The 26,249-nt window shown below is 33.4% G+C and overlaps 1 protein-coding gene across 1 annotated transcript; it reads right to left on the bottom strand.

Moving 5' to 3' along the window:
* Nucleotides 1-7,830: 7,830 nt before the first annotated feature.
* LOC140743608 (ribosome quality control complex subunit TCF25-like) lies at nucleotides 7,831-25,082 on the bottom strand. The gene is made up of 13 exons (XM_073075026.1): nucleotides 24,914-25,082; nucleotides 22,905-23,031; nucleotides 20,982-21,131; nucleotides 19,919-20,112; nucleotides 14,984-15,063; nucleotides 14,614-14,725; nucleotides 14,224-14,302; nucleotides 14,001-14,111; nucleotides 13,453-13,768; nucleotides 10,804-10,945; nucleotides 10,366-10,507; nucleotides 8,648-8,761; nucleotides 7,831-8,096 (listed from the first exon to the last, which is right to left on the bottom strand). Exons 2-13 carry the CDS (start codon nucleotides 23,025-23,027, stop codon nucleotides 7,926-7,928), a joined length of 1,734 nt encoding a protein of 577 aa, XP_072931127.1. The 5' UTR covers nucleotides 23,028-23,031; nucleotides 24,914-25,082; the 3' UTR covers nucleotides 7,831-7,925.
* Between the last annotated feature and the right edge of the window lie 1,167 nt (nucleotides 25,083-26,249).

Raw genomic sequence — 26,249 nt, 5'->3', positions numbered from 1 at the left:
ATAGTACGATATTTATTAAGTTTTGACTGTGCCGTGTGTTACGGCAGTATCAAAATGGGGAAAAAATAGACTTCATAGCTGAGAGCGAACAATGATATTGCGAGTTTTAAAATTTAAATATTTTTTATACTCATTAGTTTCCGTAATTCTTTAAAGTATAAAGGCTCGATTTGGCGGAGGCACTGCCGTGCCTCCATATTATAAGACAGAAATTTATTAAAATTTAAATTTCATAGGTAACAATGAACATTTCACAAGTTATTATTTTTTGCCAGCGATACACGCATATCTTGCGAGTGGCGTAACGGTTGACATTCGTCGGCTTGGCTCGGTCGAGTAGTACATTTCTCAGCTCCATTACCTTTCATTTACACTGTGGTAAAATATTATAATGGGATATGAAAACAGCACTGATACATAGACATTTATTTTGTAAGAAATAAAATTTACATGCAAAATAATTTGAACGACTATACCTACAGGAAATAGTCATAATATAACATTCTACGTGAAGCACTAAGTGCTTCAAAGCTTAACACAATTAGAACAAAAATATTAAATTCTAAATTTTAAATAGTTCACAACATTCACTGATTACATATGATTGTTTTTAAAGTAATCGATTTTGTTATTATCATTGCCGATTATTCATTGACTGTTTCAGTACGTTACTGGAATTAGTTTAGAATTAGAAAGCTCCGAATTACGCCGGGACGCTATAATTGTCCGATGCATTTGACGCCTATGGCGGCCTTTTGTCGTAGGGTGGTTCGTAACATTCCTGACTGAGGATCGTTTGCAATTCGTTAATGCCACAGAGGTTAAGTCAATTGTGTGGGTGAATAAATTAGATTTTTAATGACATATTGACATAGTTGGTCCCACATAATGTGTTGGATAGAAATGTCAAGGAATTCCTGATTTGAGAACCCTAATATTACGTAATGATTTTATTCCATGCCAAGTTTTGACAACGTTCCAACGACGTCATTCCGGCCGGCCGGTTAAGGCAAGTACGGAAAATGAGTCCCCTTAATACATAAGCCACTCGAAACAAGTAGAACCACGGGCAAAAAACGAAATTGACAATGATCACTGAAAGTAATAAAAAATATCGATTGCTTTGAATCTATAATACATAAATTAATAAATTTAAATCGTTAGATATGTTCTGGAGCTCAAATCTATCTCATGAAGGCATCAAATGCGATGGTTCGCACTTTTCTTTGTTAACGAATCTTAAGAGTATCGCTCTACGATCGTTTATATCTTCAGATTTAAATCTATGTTATATTAAAATTACACATACATTTTATCAGTAATAACTATAATGTAAAGTACATGATACAATTTTTTTTTTGCTTTATGTGGGAATATTAAACTGGAATCTATCATTAATATGAAGAGTTACCAGTTTTATTTCCATTATAATGTAAAAGTACTTGCGTATACTTAATATACACCGCCGATGGCGATAGAGAGATCAAGGAATACAGATTTCAACAGACTCATTTTTTTTGGTTCAATCTGTTTTAGAAACTTTGTCTTTATTCATATAGTAAATGATAAACGAATAAATGATTGTTTTAGCCGCTTATAAAGATACTGTAGTTCTTAACCTAAATTTAAATACTAATAGATATAAAGTATATAAAAAATATAAGAGACAGATGGGAAATACCTTAAAAAATGTAGTTTCAAAATACCTCCGCAAAGGGCTGTATTATGATCGAATTCGCGGGAACTCTACTGCGTGGCTTCTGTATTTCTATTGTAGCAGTTTATATGAAACATGGATTACACTCTCCCTCCGTGCTGCTATATAAATTCCCACAATATTACACAGTGTACAACACACAAATCATTATCAGCAATTCCCTTGTCCCTTTTACAATTTTAATTTTTTTTATGACACCCTACCTATCTACTCCAAATTTTACTTTTAAAGCAAAATAACAGAATAATTCGCTTAAGATTAGATCACAACAGTGATATTTTTGGTAAAAAAGGAACTTAAAAAAACTAAATATAAAAAAAGGAATTTTTATAAAGTATGATATACATTTCGACCCTTACATATTTTTGACCTACGAAATATATATTACGGACAGTGCAAAGTTACAAATCTTTAGCCTTAGGTCGTATCGTATATTACACTGTAAGTTCTTTAGATATACATTTCCTCTCGAACTATTCAATACAGCAAAAAGCGGAGGATTGCACTTTGTAACTTGATGCGTCTTGGTATGAATGTTTAAAATACTCGGATACATGGACAGGAGTATGAATTTATAGAAGAATTCAACGAAGATTACTTCATCAAACTAGACAACAGTAATATTTAGTGCACATTAAAGGATACATTTTTACCAATAAGTATACTGACAATCACCTACGATTAATACACTGAGATAAGTTAATGTCGCTTCCAGACGATGCAAATAGCCTGTGCAAGAAATATTCTACCGTCATGAATCAAATTACGTGCACATTGTTAGCAAAGTGCCAAACAATTCTACTCGCTTAGTCTTTGTGCGTTGAAACCTGTATATACCGTCACGTACTCACGTCCCTCAGAATCGCGGCCAGAAATGCAGTCTATTGTTTCATGTGGCTTTGGTTTTTATGAATACTTATATGGTGTAAGTATCAGTTAATAGCACAGGTGGTCATTCTTAGACACTGCTTCAAATAGTGTTGATACGAAAGTACACAACTACTTTGCAACGTTTGCAAGCGCATATTTTATAATCAAACATCGATACTCGTCTTAATACTAGAATAGAAATTATAATTGAGACATTAAATATGATCGACATGAAATCGGACCCCGCCTACGGCTCTCGCAACGCCCTAGTGGCTAGCATCGGCCTTAACAAATTACGCCTTTACATACATTTAAGGGCAACTTGTAGGGTCCGCAGATGTCTTACTAAGTAGAAAATCAACCTAAATCAGGTTACTTTCATATGTGAGCAACTCATTCGTAACATTGAAATCTAGTTTAGCAACTTATTTATTGTCAACTCAAACTATCAGTCTGCGCACATAAAAATTAAATGAATATAAGAAAGGAAATTATGTATAAAAACATTGGCGTCATAATGAAAAAGGCACAATTACGAATTGTTCAATTCAGTAAAAAAAATCTTAAACACAATTTCGCCTCGTTATTTTACTTTATTCAACATTTTTGTAAGTGAAATGTCATGGAAATATTGGCTAACATTATTTTCATCTGTGTACAGCGATTTCTATTAGATTTTTTTTATTTCATCTACTATTCAGCATGGTTCGTATGAAATGGACGGATGGATAACAATCAGAAAATTATCCCATCTTTCGATCAACTTATTTTTAAGGTCAAAATATTAACTTTAAAGTGATATATAATTTTTGTGCTTTGCATCATTAATAGAAATTGAAATAATGTTAATTAAACCTTTTTTCGTATGACGCTAACACTTTCAAACCAAAATATATAAAATGTGTATAAAGCATAAATGAGATTCCACGTTATAGGAGGCACCAAAATGCAAACAAAATTCGAAGTTACGTCGCAGTATTCTATGATTCGATTCGGCATTGAATCACTAAAACTAACAATCATATTAGTCCGCAAAAGACGTTTTGGCACGAATTTATGAAAAAAAAATGATAAAATACTGCGACATATTATTATACAACGCATGTAATAAAGCTTTTATGATATCTTTTCGCGATGTCAATAAGAGGGCAAGTAGATGTTTAGTCGGAACAACTTTCCATGTCATCTAGAGAGGGTTGGACTGGAGGGGAGGACTGGGTTGGTTCATTTTGGGTTTGCAAAGCCATGTTTTCCAATTCGCGTTGTCGCTGCAAGTACATCAGACGATGTAGGGGAACGAAACCATTTTGAACGCGCGCTTCCAGCACGTTGCGATATTCAGTATGTGCGTGCTGACGCAGCGTTTGAATAGGGTTATAGGCAAAACCGGGGGCCGGTGCTCCAGGTGACCCCTCCTCATCTGTTTCGTCGTCGCGATCGTCGTCCTCATTGTCGCCGTCGTCCTCATTGTCGCCGTCGTCCTCATTGTCGCCGTCGTCCTCATTATCGCCGTCCTCATCGTCGTCCGAATCATCGGACTCATCCTCTTCAGCGTCAGAGTCACCATCCTCATCCTCATCTTCATCTCCGTCGCCATCGTCATCATTATTGTCGTCATGATTGTTGCCCTCGTTGTCGTCTTCGTCACCACCGCCGCCATTGCCCCCATCAGGATCTCCGCCATCGCTGCGGTCGTCCGGGGCTTCGCCGTCGTTATTGCCATTGTCAGCTTCATCGGCACTATCGTCGTTTATGTCGCTTAGTGTAAGAGAGTCATCATCGTCTGACACTGGTGGCTCGTCTTCGGAAATTTGGACTTCATTATCATTCTGTAACACCGTTCCGGCTTCAAATCTTTCAAGTTCAATATCCAGCACCTCTCCAACCACGAGGTCATCTGTACCATCGCTCGCTTGAGTATCCTCAAAAATATTATTTTCGACGAATTCCATACGATATTCGTTTTGTTGATTTTGTGGAATATCTTCCGTAGAAACGGCTTCAACAAAACCATCGCACATTGGTATTAAAAACATTCTTATGTACGACTGACCGTCGAAATATACATCCTGGTAAAATGCATCCAAAAGATTTAGTTCTTCTGCCGCCAATAAGGATAAATCAATAGGTTCCACGGGTAAAGGCTCACGCGTGTCATCATCACTGTCAGAGTTTCCTTCTGGAGGTATAGGGATAAGTAAATCGACTTCACCATCGACACTTTCATGATTATCCCACGATTGGGGATACAAACCTGCAACCAACAAGCCAGCCCCATCATCGGACGAGAAATCACTGTGGTCATCTTCAATTATTCTCTCGATGTCGTGGTGTGCAAAAAACCACGCCTGTTCGACTGGATCTTGTAGCAACATTGCAAGGGAGGCATCCATCAACGCCATGTGGAATGCTTCATCGAATAGAGAGTCATCGTCAGAATCGTCCATTACAACACTTTGACGAAGCATAGCCATAGCTTCAAATGGAGCGTCGTAATTTACCGCCAGCGGCAAATCTGCTTCTCTACTGAAATATCCATAAAAATACACAACGTTAATATGAAAAATGCCTCTTAATGTGAACCTAATCGTGGTCGTGATGATAACAGATGAATATCGGAATGACATAATTTACAAATAATTTATTTTACATTGAATTAATATGCGCTAACGGTATTTATTTTCTTACAAGCTCATGTGTCTAGAATATGAAAATTATAACTGAAATAGTAAAGCTTTAAATCACAGAAGTGTAACTACAACAGGTACCTAAGTTAAATCACCCCAAGTTGAGCGTCAAAAATGAAATTAATATTTTCAAAATGGAAGACAACTTACGTTAGTATATATCAGGATGAGACATTCATACATAACTCAAGCCATTCATATTAAGCTGCATTTAGTTATACGATCATTATATTGCACACCTGTTTGTTAATTTGTTTGCTTGCCAGAGAAAATAATTCTAGTTACCTTTTGTTGTTGGGAATTTTTCTTGTTTATCGTTGGTTAAAAAAATATAACTAAATAAGTTTTTAAAAAATGTATTATTGTTACTAACATAAACGAAGCACGTTGTTCATCAAAATTTAAATTACAACTCATTTGTTAAATAATAACTTAGTCCAATACGAAAATACTTCAAAATTGTATAAACTTAGTTCGTGAAATATTCAATGTATTATAAAAGTGTCAATGCAATTATTAATATTGTGGATATTTTTATTCAATATTCAATAGCAAATTGACATTTGACAGGGCGACTTATGGTCGGCCCTAATGATTGTGTCCGAATCCGTATGAATTCCTGAAATAAAAAAATGTGCTGGTTTATTGTGATTTAAATGAGAGTTGTATGTTAATATAGTGTATAAAATTAGATATAAGCAATAATTGATAAAACTAATAAAAAAATTATGATGTTTCCAATAACAATAAATGTAATACTTCATACAATATAGAAGGTTTCTTTTACTTTTTAAATTACCTAAGCACGCCGCGAAGTTGCTTGTATTAACTGATAAAACAGTGTCACCAAATTTCAGTGTTCTGTATTCCTCCTCAGCTGCAGTTGCGAAAATCGACAAAAAGCCTAGAGAAACAGGCAAACACTCTACTTACTGAAGCCGATCGAACCCAGAGTAAACCCGCAACAACTATTCTAACACGCATAATAAAGTATCGTGTCCAAAGTCATCCAAATCAAATGGTCCTCGGATGTTCCCATCTTCATTGTATGAAATATAGCCCGCTCCACCCAATCATAAAGTTAATCCCGATAAACCTATTATCCTATAGAGATCTCCTAAACTAAATTCTGTAATATTTTGGTTTTTAAATTGGTGTTCTTTGTGGTGTAGTGTAATCAATGTAGAAGAGCTTAAATACTAATGTTTACTTATCTGAAAAGACTTGAACCCGTGACTCAATATAATAAGATCTGTGTTCCTCAATATATAGAAATAAAAACGATAACGATAAATACATAATAATATGCCACCAAGAAACTTATAATTCGTATATCCAATTGGTGTAACTAATTGAAAAAAGAATAACCATCAAATCATCAGATATATGTATCTTATCGCCCTTATCTTTTAAATATACTCAAATATTATAAAACTGTATTCTGTCGTGCTCTATTTATTGAATTTGAAATTATTACTGAACAATAACACAACTACTATTAAAATGAGTTTTTATTAAGCTTTAAAGCTTAATTGTAGTTGCACGAAAAATTGTAATAGGTCTTAGGTGTAATATTATTTCTGGGTTGCTAAACTTAAAAAGTCTGGGGTGATAAGCACTTGGGTATTGGATATAAGCTTTCTAAAAATAGTTTATCTAAGAATAAGAACAAGTAGTAAGTAAATAATAATATAGTAGTAATAGTAAATAATATTATAATATATAGTAATAGTAAGTGAATAAAAACAAGTAGTAAGTAGCATCTAAGAATAAGAATAAGTAGAACAGCATTTGAGAAATAAAAAATATATAATTGTTTAGTTTTGTCTATGGTTCTACGTATTAATTATCTGTCGTTGGTATTAATTTGAATCTTTAGGCTTTAAAAGCATAGAGATTTTAGTTTGAATTAGTTCGTTGTAGATCGTTGTCGTTCGCGGTGGTGTATGCCGCCACCGGGATCTTTACTTGTGCGAGAAGCTTCGGAGTCATCGGTCGCGCTCGCGCAATTTTGTCGTTTAAGTTATACTCCAAAATAGACGCCACTCTTCGTAGCGTTCCTTTAAAATTCGTGTTAAATTTATTGTTCGCGGTGTAACGTGCTGTAAGATCGACGCCACGTGAGAAGAGGAAGAAGGTAGAGGTAACTGGTAGACCATTCCGAGGTAAGACTAGCTAGCTCGAGCTTAGGGTGAGTTGAAGGTGCCTTATACCTAGTACAAGAGGCTGCGCCCATCAGCAGCAGGTGAGTGCGCGACTCTATAGCGCTTTGCATCTTATTTTCGTATATACAGTCCACTTAACCTTCTTCGGGACACGATCATCCTGTCCATCGAAGAGAGGAACATTCGGTTCCTTATTTTTTCTATCGGTCGCGGGAATCTAACATTTTTGGTCCTCGGGCCGAATCTAACACAATAATATAAGTATAAAAATATATTGTCAAGTGTGAAGTGATAACTCATGTCAAGTATTTGTCATGTGTCATTGTAATAAAATTAAAGTCATAAAAATGGAAAAATATAAAACACAATTAAAAAAAAAAAACAAAAGTAATATTGAAACTAAAAATAATTTAATTTGCAACGATATACAACAAAATAGCTGCGCCTCTGCGCATTGTCTTAAACAATATAAAACATAATAACGTGTCAGACATACTCCGGGCGTCCGTCCATAAGGTCCTGTTCCGGTAAGAGGTTGCTGATGACCTCGTAGAAGATGTTCCGGGCGACACTGGTCTCCCTCTGCTCGTACAAATTCACGCTGTCCAGCGGCGGGAATGGGTCGTACGACACCACCGTCTCTACCTCCGGCACCGCCTACATTCCATTATATACGTTATTAAACAAACAACTCAAATCACTTCTTACACTCTTTGCAAGACGGGCATGCGCATCCATCTGATGGTAAGTGGCTATGGACATCTGTAATCACCCCAGATAACATTAGAATCCTACCAAGTCGGCCACATATGCATCGCCACCCCTGAGGACTAAGTTGGAATGCCTCTAATAAGTATATTTTATTTACGAATGTACAAACGTTCCGTACAACCGTACTGTACGTCCGCACGGAACGCGACTCTATGCGATGCTGCGTGTTAATCTTTACATATGAATAAAATTGGAGTGTCTGTTTTTAACTTAAGCTACTTATATTTTAGAACCAGTTGTGCCTCTGATTCTTCTCAACGCGAGCGAAACCGCGGGGCACAGCTACTTTCAAATACCAATACGAAATACCGCGTACTAATTGTCAAAGTAATGAGGTAAGTGAGTACGGGTACACAATTTATCGTTACTTTTACAATAATAGTATTTTATACGATTTAAGATTGCGTTGGACAAATAACCAGACAAAACATACTTACCCCGTCAACAATCAGGTTGTTGAAAGGCGTGAGAATGCTCAGGTGTCGTTGAATTTCTTGTGGGTACGATTGGAACAAGTTCATTCGCACGTTAGCGTACATCTTCGCCTCCGCCTAATATAGAAAACATTGCTTAAGAAACCGACAAATGATAAATACGTACGAAATATATTTTTATGTATGGTTTGTGAGAGAACAAAAGACCCACGGTATTCCGGATCCTCTTAACCAGCCAAATATTCATCAATGTTATGATTTGATGTTAAGGTACGTTGAATATAATATAATTATTAAATTTTTAATAACTATAGACTAGAAGTCTTTTCTGATGTTTTTCTATGTCTTCTAAATAAAAGTACATTATCCATTGTTTTGTTAACCGACTTCGAAAAGGGAGGTTCTGTATTCGGCTGTATGTATTTTAACTCAAAACCTCATACTATGTCCATTATGTATGTCATTAAAATTATTAATAAAATCCGGATTACTGGAGGCCGGGGGCAGTATCTATACTTGTAAAAATTCGTTAACTCAACACCACTTTGCAATATTATCTACTTACGAAGAGCCTACTGTAATGGTTAAGCAAGCAGTCTAAACACACTAGCACACACACACGAAGTCACACAAAGCACAATGCCAACAAAATATTACCATGCCTTTGCACTAAACATACCAACTAGCAGGGCAATATAATACAAAAAATTATAGTTTAATTTTGGGACTTTGGTATTTATTTCTGCTTCCTATTACATCGTGTAAAATTGTAAAATATTTTTTTCAGGTATACACCTGAATAAACTAATTTGTAACTGTAGCAATTTTAGAGCCGTTTGCTACCGAAATTCTAGCTGTGATAAAGTCTGTCCAAATAGGTGGCAGTGAAGTGAATAAGAATATAAATATATGTGACAGTATGTTTTAAAAAGCTATAAATACATAAATATGACTAATATAATGTGTTATCTAAAGAATAAGGCTATATATATTCGAATTTATATTTTTTTTCATAATAAGATCATTTTCACTATATCTTAATTTTTGCAATACCTAAAGATTTAAATAAAAAATCTATCTTTACCTTAAACCTATTTTGCAACATACATACATATGTTACTTGCAGTTGATTAAATATGAGTCTATTATCGTCTAGTGATACATTATGAATAATCCAATAGGGTATTTGACTATAGTGAAAATATCAATCAAACTGTTGTTAGCTTAAAAGCAAATATTTATAAAACCAACTAAGCCCAGAAATAATTACAAAGTCCGTGTGAACTGTTTAATAAATCAATAACAAAATCATTAAATTTTCATCTTCGTCCACATGGCTGAAAACGCACCGGATTGGCCGAAACTAAAGTGACGTCACCTACTTGTAAGCATTAGATGCCAGTGGAACGTTTATTGGGTGCCTCATTGGCAATTTTTCGATTTTATTAAGTTTATAGTTTTCAAAACGTTATAAAAGCTAAATAACTTTCAATGTTTATCCTCTTAAGAATACGTGTCGCTATTTAACGTACTAAAATGTTTTTTGCTAATAAATATCCCCATTTCGAAAAAAAGATCAATAAAACGGGGTTCTGATACACGTATGTAAAAAAACAATTTCCCAAAACCTGTCAATTACCCTATTGTTTAATGTTAGAAAAGATGAGTTATATGGGAGTATATACATGAGGTTTATTAGATATTAGAATACATTTTCTTACCCGGACTGTAGGATCATTCTCGTACTTATCTACGAGTTCCGAGGCGTTACGGAGAAGCCACTTCATCACGGCATCCTGGATGAACTTGTGCCAGATGAATCTCGCGTACAACATGATCAGAGCCTTCAAGTTTGATGACGTCCTGGAGAAAGGAAACAACTTTTAAATGTATTCGCCAGCGGTTTGCCATTTGACAATTTCTAGTGATTAGGTAGAAGGTCAAATTTTGATAGGGAAAGCAATGGCTAGACAGATTATTAATAAAGTTGATTTTGTTTAATTTAATTACGAAATTAGTAACACATGTTACACATATTTTTCTTTCACCACTAAATAAACTCTCATTATGAAAAACCCCACACACATCCGTGCGAGCACAGTTCTTCAAAAGAGAAATAAATATTTTTATGTATTTATATACAGATAAGAAATACTGACCCGTCATTAGCATTTATGTCGAAGAGTGGGCAACTTTGGATCTTTTCATTTTTTACGCCGGCATTCTGTAGCATGTACGACACCACTGAGGGGAATTTGAAGATGGCTTTTTGAAGCAACTCATCGGCTTCTTCGAATCCAACTGAAAACGAATTATTTATTAGATAACAATAAAACATAACTCTTTCCCGACAATGTATTAGGTATCCGATCTTGCGAATTGCTTTTATGGTGCAAGTAAATTGTAAACATTAACAGCACAATTACAAAAAATAAAGAAAAAGCTGAAAATAACATCAATAATACTACTAAGGTGTAGGAATACAAGAACTAAAACAAATACAGTAATATACAATCAGAACCAAAACATAAACATTTCCTATCGTATACTTATAGGCGATACCGCACGAGTCTCGTCAGATTCTTCATCTGACACAAAGGTTTAGCTGCTTGTAAAAGGGTATCAGGCAGAGAAAATAAATTGTTACGCCGATAAGAAGCATTATTTAACTAACAAATAATTTTAATTTTATAACTATCACTTTATAATTATCACACCCGAAGACGTTCTCACGTATCACCACCGAGCACATGCGCGCGTGCGCGTCGGTTGGAGGCTACGACCGAACTGACAGTAAAACTAGCTGGCCGCCCCTCCATGCTCGGTGTTACGTCATGATATCATAATGGTTCGATGATTTTTAAAGAGATCGATTACATATTTTGTTTTATTGTCCATAAACCGTCCACCGAACGAGCTTGAAAAAATCCCAATTTATTTTTTACAAAACCAAACCAAACAAAGTTCTACCAAAATTTCAAGAATCTAAAGGTATTTAGAGTCCTCTTTTCCCCCGATTCAGTACCTAATTGCACTCAATTCATGATCGTATCCTCCTTATGAGAAAAAATAATCCTAACTAATGTTACAAATCCGAAAGTGAGTTTGTTAATTATTTGTTTGTTTGTTGTTATGAGGCTCAGATAAGATCAAAGGGTACCTTTTATCCGGAAACAAAGAAGCGTTCCGCAGGAATAGATAAAAACTTCTGAGCACGAGCGAAGCCGCGGGTAAAAGCTAGTACTGTAAATAGGAGGACCCTTTTTATCGCCGGCTGATTCTGATAAACAGAGCGGCACGAAGATTTCGGGAAAGGTCTGATTTTATCCAAAACCCTTACCCACCAACGGCAAACCCGTACCAATGGCAATTTGTATACTCATCTTTCCTATTTTTGGCTAGGACATTTTTTATATTCCATTATTCATTATTTTAATAAAATAAATAGTAAAATAAAAAGCAAATCAATGTACTAATCAACAAAGCAAAATGAAAACGAGGTTACTAAATATTACAACATTTCTTGATATTTTTTAAACAGAATATATGTGAATGAACTAAAAATTATATTGTTGAGACCACCGACCATGCACAAAAAGCATGTATAACAAAAAAATAACTTGAAATAAATAGTTTCAGGTAGATAACGGATAATGTTTTATTGTTATTGTCATTTTTTGATATTCTTTAAAGTTACTTAACAGAGCTAACTGTTTATTTTGATATTGATTAATCATTTTTTAGACGTGAAATATTCGGTTGATATGAGAGATATTTATTTGGAATAGAATAATTTGTAATTCCTATCTATAATGTAGATACATGTCTACTGAACCCAAAAATCGTATTATTTTGGCAATAAATTCAGTAGTAACAAAAATAAAAGCATTTTTATACCAATTTTGAATGAAGCGCGACAACCAACGGGGGGTCTCATGGCGTCCACTGGTGACGTCATGCTACGACATACCGTAGAAAAGTTCAACCAATATGGTGACACGCCTGAAAAATGACGTCATTCCCCATTCATCCATTCCACGAATAGCGTTGCAGACAAGATAGTCAACTGTATGTAATATGTTATACTTTTATATTATTGAAAATATAATAAATCTTAAAGTTTATATTAAAACTGGGCCATTTTTGGGAATCCTTTCAATACATATTGTTTTTACTTAAATAATTTATTCTTTGAATTTTTAATACTGTTAGCGTTATCGAACGAATATTTATCTGAAATCTACCTGTGGGACCTGTACGCAAATAATTTCAAAGACTATATCCGTACAGCGAAACGTGCAGCGAGTGACGGATGTACTTCACCTTTGTCATCTTCCGGACGCAAGCGGCGCTTGCGCTCGCCCTTCGGGGGTTTTCTTAATTTATAGTATATCGCCACTAAATTAAGCGCCGACGTCATTTCCGATACGAGCTTTGCCTTCCTCTTATACATGGGCAGTTCCTCTGATGCGTGTTAATTATGACAATTCCAATTAATATTGACAGTTAGGTATACTAACATAAATGATAACTAATCACTAATTCAAATTACAAAATAACATGAACTACCCTGTTACTATATGACATGGTATACAAATTACATATGTGAGACATGTAAATCGAATATCGAATAAATTGAATGTGGTATTGATCCATCGCATACTAATTACTTTAGCATCGTACTATAGTACCTTTCATATTCCATAGATAACATCCTTTTGACCCCTAATCAGCACCTAAATCAATATATCGAGTGATATTGAGAATGCCATCACCACCATTACTCGGTTACAACAAATCAAACTTACGTTTACTCTTCAGAGCGACATGGAAAGTAGCAAGAGCATAGGAGTACTGCATATTGAATAGGAACCCAGCGTCCCGTTCCTCATTCCAGAAGTCAATGGCATCGATGACCCACTGGTATTCCCCGGCCCTAATGGCGATCGTGTCGATGATGAAGAGTACAGCGAGTGGGTCCGAGGGGTCCAGGTTCAGCAGTATCTTAGCTACCTCGAGCGCCGTGCGGTGGCAAGCTTTGTTTGTCAACATATGCATGTACTTCATCAGAGCAATGTGGAACGCTCGGTTCTCTACGTACTTGTACTCCAGACGTGCCCGTATCTGAAATCAGAGGGACACCATGGAGTGACTTCCATTTTTAAGTTACAGAACCCGTTATATCATCTTTTTCAACCATCAACCATCTTCAATATGCCAAAAATATGTCATACCGCATGTCATAGACACTAATTATTCCTAATTAGGAAATAACCGATTCTTGGAAATTACAGATTCCTTACGTACAGACCAGTGGACCTAAAGAGTGGATATAATTGTATCATATACAACTCACATCAGTGACACTGAAGAAGGGATGAGCGCAATGTTGCATATAGGAGATGACTTCTTCAATCACTTTGTTGCCGGCCGAATATTCTTCCATAAAGTAATATCTATCTGCCGTCTAAAACGAGAAAAAATAAGTGTTAGCATAGGAATAGACTGACAAATATTTTAACAAAAATATCTAATGTATCGAATCTTATTGTAAAGTCATCTTTGAACAAAGTTATTACCTCGAGTAAACCTTCAACATGCAGTCTACGCTGGGATTCTTCTAACGGGAACAACACTTGGGGTGGGCTGTCAAAAATAACATTTTGAATAAAGTGTTAATTCTGTTCTAGTGAATTCTCTTCTACAACTCGGCGAAATGTAGCCGAGTTTAATTCAATATAATTGCTTTAATTAAAAATGAAATGTGACAAATGGATATAAAAATGTTTAAATAAAGAATAAATAAAATGAACAACAATAAAAAAAATATACTTAACAAAGTACAAAGGTTAAGGTTAAGGTCAGGTTAATTCATAAAACATAAAAAAAACGGAAAATTACTTACTTTTCAAATAAACCAAACAAATATCAACAAAAAAAAAAAGGTGTAGTAAACAAACTTAACTTACTCGTCATCTTGAGCATATAAGAATGTTCGGTGCAGGCTTTGGTAATCCTTGCTGTGCTCGAATTTGTAGTATATAGCGTCTTTCTTGCGTTCCAGAAGCGACATTGTCAGGCCTGCAAATAGTGTAATTTTGATAGTGTAATAGTAGGACGTTTCTTGAATCACTGAATGTATGGTTATAACTCACTACTGTCTATTTTGTGTCCTTTTTTATTTTTATATACGGATCATTCTTGTTAAAACTATAATTTCAAAAGACTTTAATGTGTTATCTTGTTTAATAATTATGTTAAATCTTAATTTTCTATTGTTTTATAAGTTATTACGTAATTTTACAAATTTGTGATGTAATTCGACACAATTATGCTCACCTCTCCTTTTATAGATCTTTTCTGTCTCAATAATGTATCCCTTCTGTGAAATTATGCGCAGATTTGGTTGGCGTCCCTTCCTGCAACAAAATCAAGGTATATTTTATAATTCCAAACATATACATAACAATAATAATATTAGGTACAATTACTTTTGCTATTAAGGGGACTACATGCACATCAGCTAATACAAATTGTTAAAATATAGGATCGTGAAATACTTTAAATAATAAAATCTTATTTTCTTAGCTCAGACACATCTTTATTTCTTTTAATATTTGACAAGAAGGCAATACCTCAGAAAACATTACCAAAGAGTTTAGTAACCTATAACAATACTTTTTGGATATAAAGATTATAATATTTACTTATTTACAACACGCCTCCTTAAATTTATAATCTCATAACATAACTATTACATACTAATAACATATCTAAATCAATCTTAACTCTAACCTGTTCTTCAAAAAACTTGCCTTATTTAAACTTTTAGTTAATATGTCTGCCAAATTAAATTTAGTATTAATTTTTACAATATCAATTATTTTCTTTTCATAGTTCTCATTTACATAATGATACTGCACTTCGATGTGCTTCGAATTCTTTGTAAAGTTGCCGTATTTAGCTATTGCAACTGCACCTGAGTTATCTACATAGAGTTTTATTGGATCACGAAATTTTACATCAAATGATTCACTTAGTAAGTTTCTAATAAAAAGTACTTCTGTTACTGCTTCTGACATAGCAGTATATTCTGCAAAAGTTGAACATTTAGTTACTGTATTTTGTTTACGTGATTTCCAATAAATTAAATTTCCATACAATCTAATAATAAAACCAGTTGTAGATTTTCTATCCACATTATCTCCAGCAAAATCAGAATCTACCATACAATCTAATATTTCAGTATCCACATTATCATTATAAGTTAAACTTAGATCCTTAGTATTATAAAGATATTTTAATATTCTCATTGCATATTTATAGTGTGTTTCGTTATAGCAACTTTGGTATCTACTCAAATAATTAACACTGTACGCTACATCTGGCCTTGTGCCTGTACTAATATATAACAATTCACCTATTATATTTCTGTACTTAATAGTTTCATCTATTTCTCTAGCTTGTTCTAGTTTTAAATTTGTTTCCATTGGAGTATCATATAACTTAGTATTTTTCAGATCATATTTTGCAGCCAAAGATTCAATATATTTTGTTTGGTTTAGAGTCATTATACCTTTATCTTTACTATAATCAATATCTATTCCAATATAGCTTTTAACTTTACCCAAGTCTTTTATAACAAATCTTTTCATTAAACTAGTTTTTACCTCGTCTATTTTAGTTTTATTTTTACAACAAATTAAAAAATCATCAACATATATTAATATATATATTGGATCTTTGCTTGCTCTATTAACATATAAACAGTTATCATAGTTACCTCTAACAAAATTCAACGTTTTAATAAATGTATCAAAACATTCGTACCATACTTTAGGGCTTTCTTTAAGACCATAGAGTGCTTTTTTCAATTTGTAAACTTTATTGTCGCCAATTTCATAACCTTTCGGTTGATTTACATAAACTTCTGATTTTACATAAGCATTTAAAAAAGCTGTTTCTACATCCATCTGTTCAATAAATAAATTATTCTTACAACTGTATGACAATAAAATTTTCAAAGTTTGCATTTTTCCTACCGGTGAGTAAGCATTATCAATGTAATCATTTTGCTGAAATCCTCTGACAACTAATCTAGCTTTGTAAATATTATTGCTTTTCTTTCTGAAAACCCACTTAACATCTATAACCTTTTTATCTTTTGGTTTTTCAACAATTTGCCAAGTATTATTTTTATTTATGCTATTTATTTCTGAGTCCATTGCTATTTTCCATTGTTTATAATCATTGGAGTTCATCGCCTCCTCAAAAGTATTAGGTACATTGGCTCCAATATAGTCAACATATATAAAATGTGAAACTGGATTACCATATCTAGAAACTGGAGTTCTCTTTCTCTTTTCTACTAAATTCTTATCTCCATTATCATTTAAACTATCATCAACTACAAGATCCTTCAAGGTATTATTAGAATTAGTCTCCTCCGCATCTTCATATTTTTCATCACTTTCCTCATTTACTATTTCTTTTAAAGTTTGGTCTAATTCTAAATCTTTATCTTTTGGATCATCTACTTTTTCTAAGCAAATCAGTTTAGTATTTTCTTCAATTACCTGTACATGCCTAGCATTAATTATTTTGTTATTTAATAGAACTCGATAACTATTTTCATTATAACCTACTAAAATACCCTTTTGTGCTTTATCATCCCATTTACTTTTTCTTAAAACTTCTGGAACCCTAACATAAACTCTACTTCCATATATTTTTAAATGTTCGACATTTGGTTTTATTCTAAAAAATATCTCATAAGGTGTTTTATTTTCTACCGTATTTGCAATTGTACGATTTTTTAAATATGCTGCTGTTTTTATAAATTCAGGCCAATACCTTTTGTGAATTTTAGCTTCTCTCATTAAACACCTAGCTATGTCCATAGCAGATCTATTATATCTTTCCGCTACTCCATTTAATTCATGAACGTAGGGTGGACATGGTAATAACTCTATACCCTTATACCTTATAAAATTGTAAATCTCTTTATTTAAATATTCTCTACCATTGTCACACTGAATTTTCTTAATTCTTTGGTTGAATTTATTTTCTAATAAATTTACAAATTCTATGAAACAACTCGCAACTTCAGCTTTACTTTTAATACAAAATATCCTTGTGCATTTACTATAATCATCGATAAATGTAAGAAAATATTTCTCCCCACCATAACCAGTTGTATTATGTGGACCATTTAAATCAGTATGAATTAATTCTAAAATTTCAGTTGTCTTTGTTCTATTATTTTCAAAAGGCACATTACTCATTTTACTTTGTATACAATTTGAACATTTCATTTCTGTGCTTTCAATTTTATCAGGCAAACCATCTACTAATTTATTATTTATCAATTTATTTAAATACTGAAAATTAACATGACCAAGTGCCCTATGCCATTTTTCTTTCCGAGTTAAAGTTATTGAATGTGCATACATTTCTCTTTTGCATAAAAAACTTTTTATACAATACAAATTGTTTACTTTATTAGCGACAGCTATTAACTCTCTAAGACCATTATAAATTTTTGCATTTTCATTTTTTGCTACTATAGTGCAACTTTTAGTTATTTTTGAAAAGCTTAACAAATTTTGTTTAATGCCTTCAACAAAATAAACATTTTATAAATCTACATACTTTAGATTATAATAGGTTTTAAAATAAATTTTAACAGTGCCTACTTTAGTGGCTTTTAACATGTTACCATCTGGCAGTTTTACATAAACAGGACTTTTCAGATCTATAAAATCATAAAAATATGTATCATTTTTTATTATATGGTCGGTACACCCGCTATCTAAAAGCCAATTAATTTCACCATCATTATCATACTCTTGTGTTACCTGATTTATCTCCGAATTACATACTTGAGCTGTCCATGACTCCCCTGCAAAGTTGTTTGAAGATTTACCACTGGACTGACCTTGACCCTTAAAATGTTTTTGACCTCTGCCTCGGATATGACCTCTATAATATCCACCGCTGTTGTAACCTCTCTGTGATCCTCGCTGACCTCTAGCAGTTTGTTGTCCTTGATTATATCTCTGCGCATACCAACAGTCCTTCTTGAGATGACCGGTCTTTCCACATACAAAGCATTGAGCCATAGTTTTGGTTGCAAATGTACTCATATTATTTTTCTTATCTGAGTCACTAGTAGACATATTTTTCTCTTTTATTTTAGAGCATACATAATCAACTGTCCTTTGTTCTTCTGGAATTACATCGAGAAAGTCTCCAATATAACTATAGCTTGGCGGAAGCGCTCTTAGTAGGTATCTTAACTTCTCAGGTTCATTTATTTTTCCTCCAGCCGTTTTAAATTCATTTATTGTTTTCTCGAACTCCACAAAAAAATCTTCTATAGTATTATAATTGTTTAGTTTAATCTCTTCTATTTTCGCTCTGCAAATAATTTGCATGGCTGTAGACTGAGTAAGGTATATTTTATCGAACTTACTTAGCATTTCATACGCTGTTTTACAATCGGTGATGTATTCCAATTGCTTGTCAGAGATTGTACTCATAATTATTGTTCTTGCTTTAAGATCCTTCTTTTTCCATTCTGCGTCGGCTTTTTCCATTTTCACAATGGCGGCCTCGTTGCATTCTTTGTACTCCAACAAAGTTAATAATCTAAATTTCCAGCTTGAATAGTTTGCGCCATCAAAAATAGGTATTACAATATCTTCAATCTTCGCTTGTTTAGCCATTTTTATGACAGTAATGTTTTCCAAGCATTTAAACAAATATTTATTTTCTTTCTTGCACGCGTCTTTTTATCACACTGCGTTTTTCTTGAAATTCTTATTCTTTTTATTAACCACGCTCTGCTACCATGTTAAAATATAGGATCGTGAAATACTTTAAATAATAAAATCTTATTTTCTTAGCTCAGACACATCTTTATTTCTTTTAATATTTGACAAGAAGGCAATACCTCAGAAAACATTACCAAAGAGTTTAGTAACCTATAACAATACTTTTTGGATATAAAGATTATAATATTTACTTATTTACAACACAAATTTATAAAAAAGTATAGATGTGTAAATGTTACAATTTTAACATTTTTTTTGCGACTTCTACATTAACGAGGTTCAGTATTCGGTCGCTATAGATGTATGTTTGTATATCCGTGATTCACAAGGTAATGGCCCAAATTGGATGGGGTTTTAGATATTTGAGAGCATATTTTACAAAAAAGTATATGTTTGTATATAATACATTAGTATTATTTTGTTTATAAACATAACTTACTTCTTAAGATCGTCATCTTCATCAGGGCCGAACCGCCGGGTGAGCTCAGCCTCGGGCGCCAAGTTTTGCTGCCTGACGGTAAACAGGCGTTTTCTTATTTTCATCGGATCCTTGTCCGGCACCACTTCAGGGGGCTTCGGTGGCTCCCCAAGCACAGCGTTTATCTCCAAGACACATTTATCGATTTCATCCAACTAAAAAAAATAATACTTTTAATTGTAGGGGTCTATAAGATTAGTGGATGTTAATACCCTACAAGGATTAATTAAACTGTGATTTAAAATGGGAGCCTTAGTCGCCATTACAAAGCACATTTCTACCTCATAGCATGGCTTTGTTGCCTTTGAATCTTACTATACATTTTCATTAGTAGATTACGGATGTCAGTCGGTAAACATGTAATGGGACAAGATAATATATCCATCCCATTCCTACAAAATAATACCTACTAAATGCATACAGAGAAAAAAAATTCTCAAGTCACTTCAAGTATTCTCCAGTTGTTATAATCATGCATTATTTGTGCAATTGTTTATTTGCCTATTACATTATTTTTAAAGTTCTCAATTATTATTCTGTTGCTGTTTAGTTTCTAATTTCATATATTTGTATTTTTCTATTCTTTTCCTCGTGTTAAAAGCAAGTTACATAAGAAAATGATATAATCTTACACCTTACTTACAGAACAATGCTTCTTAAATATGTATATCTATAGACATTTTCTATTTGTTACAGATCAAATCAGCATTGACTTTATTGTTCAACCTCAACATGTGTAACATGTTTCTGTTTTTATTATCATAATATAATATGTTTCAACAAAATGTATGCAAAATATATTTCAACCCCCTCGTTTGTATTGTATACATCTGAATATGTTTTCGTCTATGCCTAGATCATATCTGTACATTATGCTTCCTCAAGATAGAGAAACATGTAAGATCAAACACATATTACCGAGTTCTCCCCATCTCCCTCTAATTCAAATTCTCACAAAAATCTAAATTTCATATTTATTTTATTTCAAATACAATATATTACATATAATTGAAGGTTATTTTACCCCATCATCAGCTTTCGTGACCACATGGAGCTTCTCTTTACGCTGCCTCCTTTTTTTCTTCTGCGACCTCTTCTTAGCAATCACAGGCTTAGGCTCTTCATCAACCACCTCTTCAGATTCATTAGCCTCGGAGTCCGAGCTGACCTCCAACTGATAGAAATAAATAATCGTCTAAAATACACCCCGCAGTGTTTCCAGCCTCCCCACCACATTCGATTCTCTAGTTTCTATTTAATAAACTAACTTTCGGCAAATATATTTTGTAAAATGTCTTCTGAACGAGTAATTTGCGGTGCTAGACATTAATTAGCAAAACTTGCATAGGCTTTTTATAATTTCGCGTATTTCTTTATGTCGAGCCTATGACAATCAATTAAAGTTTAATACACATGATTTGTGAAAAAATCACTTAATTTTCTTTTTAATAAAATGTTAAATTCAAAAATTCACATTAGAATACGGCAAATGGTGCTATATGGTGACGCAAAGCATTATTTCTTATTCAGATCTACGCGTATTTCTGACTGGTTCATGTATTATAGATGATGGCAGACGTTATGGAAATAGGAATCTTATTCCTACCTATCGACACAAAAAGATTTCATTGAATTCTACTAAAGCCAGATCCTCAACAGTATACTTCAAATCAAATTATTTTTCAAAAGTCATGTGTTCATTTAATAATCTCAGTATACTGAAATGCGTAGTTTTAATAAATGGCGCGGATCTGGAGTTCACATTTTTAATTTAAACTGTCGACTTACAATATCTTCATAAAAGGACTCCTGAAAAAACACAAGTTGCAGGTTGCTTCATAATTTCGCAAGTCATGTTTGCAATTTATTTTATATGTTTTAATAACTTACTCCTCTCATTGCACGGCGAGCAGCACAGCGTGTAAACTCCCTAACGATTAGGGGGGGCTCCAGCGCAAATAGTCAAATTGCGTCGGTTTGTGAACAGATTAGCACACACGTTAACAAACAGTAACACTATAGGTACGCTTTGGCGAACTTTATGATAAGCATTTGCAAGCATTTTATTGTAAAATCGCAAGCGCAATGAATTATGATAGTGGTGGATATATATACCCCAGTAGTGCACAGTATGGGTCTGTTAAAAATGTTACCAGAAACCATACTCGTTGACCCTTTAAGGCCCCATTTATATATGCAGACATTGAATGTGTTTTGTCTGACAAAAAAATATTTTTCTATACAATATGGCAGTCCTAGTGCGGTAGATATTAATACGTTTAGAATGGCTGTCTTGCTACGGACCGTGACTGACACGTTCGATGTCTGTAGACATAGATGCACTATACTCCTTTGAAACTGTTGCTTTGCGATCAGTATACCAAATATCCTTATTACATAAACATAATACCAGAAAAATAAAATCTAGTAACGGAGAAAAAAAAAGATAGGGTACATTAATGCAATCGTACTTTTAAAGACATGAATCTTATTTCCTGCGTAACTGCTATTGAAAGCCTTTTAAAAAACCTAAACATAAGATGTTTTACCAACCACTATGTATTTATCTGTACTAACACAACAGCTTACACTTCTCAACAATAAACAATACGTTATAAGAATAAATTGATAGGCTTACCAATAACTTAAAAGCTATGGATAGGATAAACAACTTTTCGTAAGCCTCCCAAATAAAATCAAAATCAAAAAATATTTTTGTTACTTTCGTGTGACAATTAAATAGGTATCACCTCCATAGGTGGTGGCTTGTGTAACAAAAATTACTAAAAATAAAAAATAAATAAAAATTTGGTTGCATGGAACCCTCTGTGTACGCGTTCAACTCGCACTTAGCCAATTATTTAATTCAATCATCAACACAAAAATATAATTTAAGAATATAAAATGGTGGTATACAAAGAAATAAATAATATACAATTATACTTACACCGGCATAAATGCTTTTATTATGATTTTGAGCATAGACGGGTTCAAACTCATTATCAGAGTCTTCATCTGGTGGAGGAAGCTGTGTACCCCCAAACACTTTGCGTATATTACGCAGGGACATGATCCTGTGGAAATTTCAATATTTTTAATTTATATTTAATATATTTACAACATATAACAAGTAGCAAAATCATAATATACATACATATATTATAATAAGTAGTTGTACCCTGAAACTTATAGAAAAGCGAATGTACTTACCTCGTGAGGTATAGTTACCTAATTATGTCGCTCCCTACAAAAATGATTATTTCCATTAGTTGGGAGCAATACCCAGCAGTTTGACATAAAAAGAGTTGCTGCCCAGAAAGACAAGTGAAAGATAAACAAAATGTTTACAGGTGTTCATTTTAATTAAATATAAAAAGACCATTATAATTATAAATCTGTTAAAAGTATGAGAGATAGCTCATTCGATTCAGAATGACGTACAGAAAGAAATATCTCAAGGATTTAACAGCACGTAAAAACAAATTAAAAAATATTAGGAGTTATGAAATTTTAAAAGATGCCGAAAGAATAAGATATTTACAATTAAAAACCTCAATTCCATGAACTCTACCGCTATTATTTATAAGTTAATTTTGAAATTACTTATCTCCTAATATTTTGTGAGCTATTAACGAAAATGTAAAGTTATTTTTATAACATGTTATTTTGTTAAAATAACGTTTTTTTTGTGTGCTGTAAAAACCTTGAGATACATTTTTCTATACGTCATTATGCAACAAATGAGCTACCTCTCATATTTTTAAGAGCATTATTTTTCACGTTTTTTTACTTGTTGACTAGATTAACTATACACATACACATGTAAAACAATTAACAAAAACAGTACACAATCTATCACTAGACGAATGACTCTTTAGTTACAAAAACCTCATAAAAATAAAGTAATCATTTAAAAAAACTATTACTTTTATCATATTCTGACTTTTGTTTTTTTTCATTTACATGTTATTTACCCAAATTCCCATTTTAATAATACTGAACATGTAGGATATGTAATCTGGATTACTATATACACAATATTAGTTACCTATCCATAACAATGAATATGCATTTTGTTAATATATAATAAATGTGAGATAAATAATGTTAAGTGTTTAATGTTTAGTATGTAAAGATTGCTAAGGGTCTGGTTGCCTTAAGAGATTATCTAAAATCATTTCAAAATGTGAATATTCAACGATCTAATTTGTTAGCATGAACTCTATAATTGATAGAATTGCAACTATACTTCTGCCACGATACGAAGAGAATTCATGTAAACAAACCGTGCAACTTGAGACATCGACGACTTATTGATATAAATGCAACAAATCTAAACCTTAAGAATATCTTGTTTAGTTGAAGTGCTGCAATGACCAGCATCTCCGAGACCCACATAATGGCCTAAGTCTCTAATACTTATTCGGAGAATCTATCAAGCCTGAACATGATGATTTTCTCCTACAGATCAATTTTTTGACCCTATTTGCTCAAGTGCCTGCAATTTATTGATTTTTTCTGATTTTCAATTATCAAATTTTCATTTGATGGTTGGGAGACGGCCCATACTAATGACAAAGATAATTAAATCATCCTTTATTTTTCATTTTATTTTACAAAAATATTCATGTGATGAGATAATATGTGACTTTAAAGTACAACCAGGACCCAACAAGCCAGAAGGGTGTGTCAAAGACATATATATACATAGATAAGTATATATATATTACTATTTAAAATCCAACATATTTTACAATAAAAGCCCACAGAAGCAACATCCAATGTAATAAAATAGTTACCAAAAGGCATCACAATTAAAAGAGAGTTAGTATTGAATCGCACGCAAAAAATAAAGTAAGATATAATTGAAAAAAGCTCATCTACAATGCATCTACTCCACACAGAAGTCAGCCATTTGCTAATAATATTATAAATTGAGAAATAAAATTCACTTACAAAGCCGGAGTGTTGACTCAGTTGCACTAAACTGTTCAGTGAATGTTGTTTACTAAATTTACTCAAACACTTGAATTCAAGATATTTAAATTCCTCTCATCACAATAATCAATCACTGACCAAGTCGTAAATTAAGCGACGAAAGGGCCGAAATCAATCGATAAAATTTGGTGTTGCCATCGTCCAGATAGGGATGTCAATTTGAGATCGATTAAATTAACCAAAAACATCGATATTATAGTAAGAGTCGATTCAGTAAACCGATCTCAGAATCAAAGAAAAGGGGGCTTTCGGGATTGCGGGCGGCAAGAGTGGTAGCTCGAATCGTCCAGCAAGCAATCCCGGAAAGGACGGCGGTGGCGGTAAGTAGGTAAATGAAAAATAGGGGTGTAGACTATAGACACTGATTGTTAATCAATAAAACTTATATGTTTTCTTATATTTCTATAGATAAAAACTCCTAATATCTTACTATTAAATCACATACAGTTAAGTTGTCTTCATAATAATGAAATAAATAAATTATATTTTTCGCTTGTTGTCACGTGATCCCAAACATGGGATGATTGTCGCCAATATGTTCACACAAGGAGTACACGGCGAATCAATTTGAATGATAATAATATAATGCACTGGGTTACACACGTACAAACATAAATACGAGGAATACACTGATAATAAAGTAACGCAATACAGGGCTGGTTCAACCTGATTGCCTGATATCATCCACATCCTCGGTTGCGGATGCCTTTACTGATCATACTGAATCGGGGTCTCAACCCCTAGTGGCCTCCAACCTCCCCTTTAGCCACCCCGTGCCTCGCCTGATTATACTGAGACTGAGCATGACTGATACTGATATTGATGCTGATACTATTCACAAACTGTCCGACGCATCGGTTACCAACTGAGGATAGCACACAATAACATAAACTGATTATATTTGTACAAAATATTAAAATCAACTCACAGTTTTACTCCAACGTATTCATAATATATATAACGGCCGCTGCCATGACAACCGACATCGGTCTCAGAGTTAACCTTTTTTGACACTAGAGGCGTTAGTATCGCCTCCGGCGCAACTAATGTTTCGCATTCGCGACAATGATGTCAATATAGTCCACGCCAAACTGCTAGTCCGCTCTGAAGTCGTTGCGAGCATGTGTAGTCATACGATTTGTTATGACAACGCTAGAGATGTGACTAATATATTAGTAATAGGTACAGGTATTATAATACAAGCCATTTATATTCATATTAGGATAGGCGAATATAGAGTAATAGGTTACCAGGTATTAGTCAAATAATACCGACGCGTAATAGCGAGGTGAGC

The sequence above is a fragment of the Epargyreus clarus genome, unplaced genomic scaffold (genome assembly GCF_041222505.1).
Source record: "Epargyreus clarus isolate Ecla_fem2 unplaced genomic scaffold, WU_Ecla_fem_2.2 ptg000007l, whole genome shotgun sequence".
Classification (NCBI taxonomy): Eukaryota; Metazoa; Arthropoda; class Insecta; order Lepidoptera; family Hesperiidae; genus Epargyreus; species Epargyreus clarus.
The sequence above is the reverse complement of the archived record's forward strand: the minus strand, read 5'-3'. Positions and strand labels throughout refer to the sequence as shown.